The sequence below is a fragment of the Odontomachus brunneus genome, unplaced genomic scaffold (assembly GCF_010583005.1).
Source record: "Odontomachus brunneus isolate Ranch 3 - 2012 unplaced genomic scaffold, Obru_v1 Obru_scaffold_326, whole genome shotgun sequence".
Taxonomy (NCBI): domain Eukaryota; kingdom Metazoa; phylum Arthropoda; class Insecta; order Hymenoptera; family Formicidae; genus Odontomachus; species Odontomachus brunneus.
Window position 1 is genome coordinate 133,117 of NW_022639776.1, and position 1,734 is coordinate 134,850.

Genomic DNA, 1,734 nt, shown 5'->3' on the forward strand with positions numbered 1-1,734 from the left:
TATATATATATATATATATATATATATATATATATATATATACTTGAAACACCATGAATTAATCTTGCAATATACCAATAATTTACGTACTTACGTAACTGTAATGTATATACATATACGTTTGTTTTCTTCTTTTTAGATGTAGCGCAGAAATGTCGCCTTTTTGAGGGGCCACAAAATAAAACTGTATTCAAAACAGAGGTCCAAGAAGTATTAAGGGCAGTGAAGCAACGGTGCCGAAAGAAGAACAAAAAGAACGAAGTACCTAACACTAAGAAACATATAAACAGCGAAGAAGAAAATGATACGGGTGAAACGACGAACAATCGGAATTAAAAAGCGTTATATTCATTGTCAGTTTTTAGAACCTGCCACTTTTTTTACTTATTCCAAAAATATTTAAGTTGTAATAGTAAACTTATACAAATATATACTACACTACATACACGTACTTATAGATTGTTAGTGCAAAACCAAAAAATATATGTAATAATATATGTATTAATTGATATGTATTAATTTCTCATATAAGATTTGTTTCGCGTCACATATCATCCCAACGTGCTCCTACTCGCTCCAACGCACTCTGATTGGTTCACGTCACCACGCGGACCAATTAAAGTTCGTTGAAGCGAGTAGGAGCACGTTGAGGCATACGACGCGAACAAACCTATAATCAATTTCAATAATAAATAGTAATATTTTTACATTTTTATATTTATAATTATATTGTATATATAAAATCACTAGACGGATTTGCCCTCATATGAGATTGATATTGCTAAAACGCATGCGACTTCACGCGTGCGAGCAATATGAATCTCATATGCGTAAAGTCACACACGTGCGAGATATATGAGTCTCATATGCGGATCAGAGATGTGTCCTCAGTGGAGGCTCATATGACCCGCACACATGAGGTCGCACGTGTGCGAGCAATATGGGTCTCATATGAGGACGCATCTGTATGATAACATGCGTGCAACATTATGAGCATGTGTGAGCACACCATGATATCACTGTGACAACATTTTGTTATCTGGGTAGTTTCTCTTGATGCAATCTCTCTTTTTACTAATATTCCTCTGGATTTGGCGTTGACGTCGGTTGATAAATGTTGGCATTTTATTGTCGATTCTATCATGATTCCTCGCAACGAGTTTTTATTGGCGTTGGAATTTGTTCTCAATTCTACATTTTTTACTTTTGACAATATAACTTACAAGCAAACTTTCGGCAGTCCAATGGGCTCTCCATTGTCCCCTATTATTGCTAACATAGTTCTTCAAAATTTGGAAGAAAGAGCTATTAATATGATTCCTGTGACATTGTCTTTTTATTTTAGATATGTTGACGATATTCTTTTAGCAGCTCCAAAAAAGTTTTTGGATAACATTTTGAACTTTTTTAATTCGTTCCATCCTCGTCTTCAGTTCACTATGGAGATAGGAGATGACTGTATTAACTTCTTAGACACTACACTGTTAATACGTAACAACACTATTATTTTTGACTGGTATCATAAACCAACTTTTTCTGGCCGATACCTTAATTATTTGTCTTTCCACCCTATTCAACACAAGATTGGCATAATTATTGGCTTGGTTGATCTCAGGATCTCAAGAATGTTTTATCTCAGTCATCCTTTTTTCCATAGAAAAAATTTAGATTTTATTATTTTGACGTTAATTAATAATAATTATCCTTTCGACTTAATTTTTAAAATTATTAAGC

The 1,734-nt window shown here is 33.5% G+C and overlaps 1 protein-coding gene across 1 annotated transcript in view; it reads left to right on the forward strand.

Moving 5' to 3' along the window:
- Nucleotides 1-336, forward strand: part of LOC116853463 — a 5,445-nt gene extending 5,109 nt beyond the window's left edge. Inside the window, exon 5 of the mRNA XM_032834572.1 lies at nucleotides 140-336. Within this exon, the coding sequence (XP_032690463.1) occupies nucleotides 140-336 (197 nt within the window). The remainder of the gene's footprint in view (nucleotides 1-139) is intronic.
- The last annotated feature ends 1,398 nt before the right edge of the window (nucleotides 337-1,734 follow it).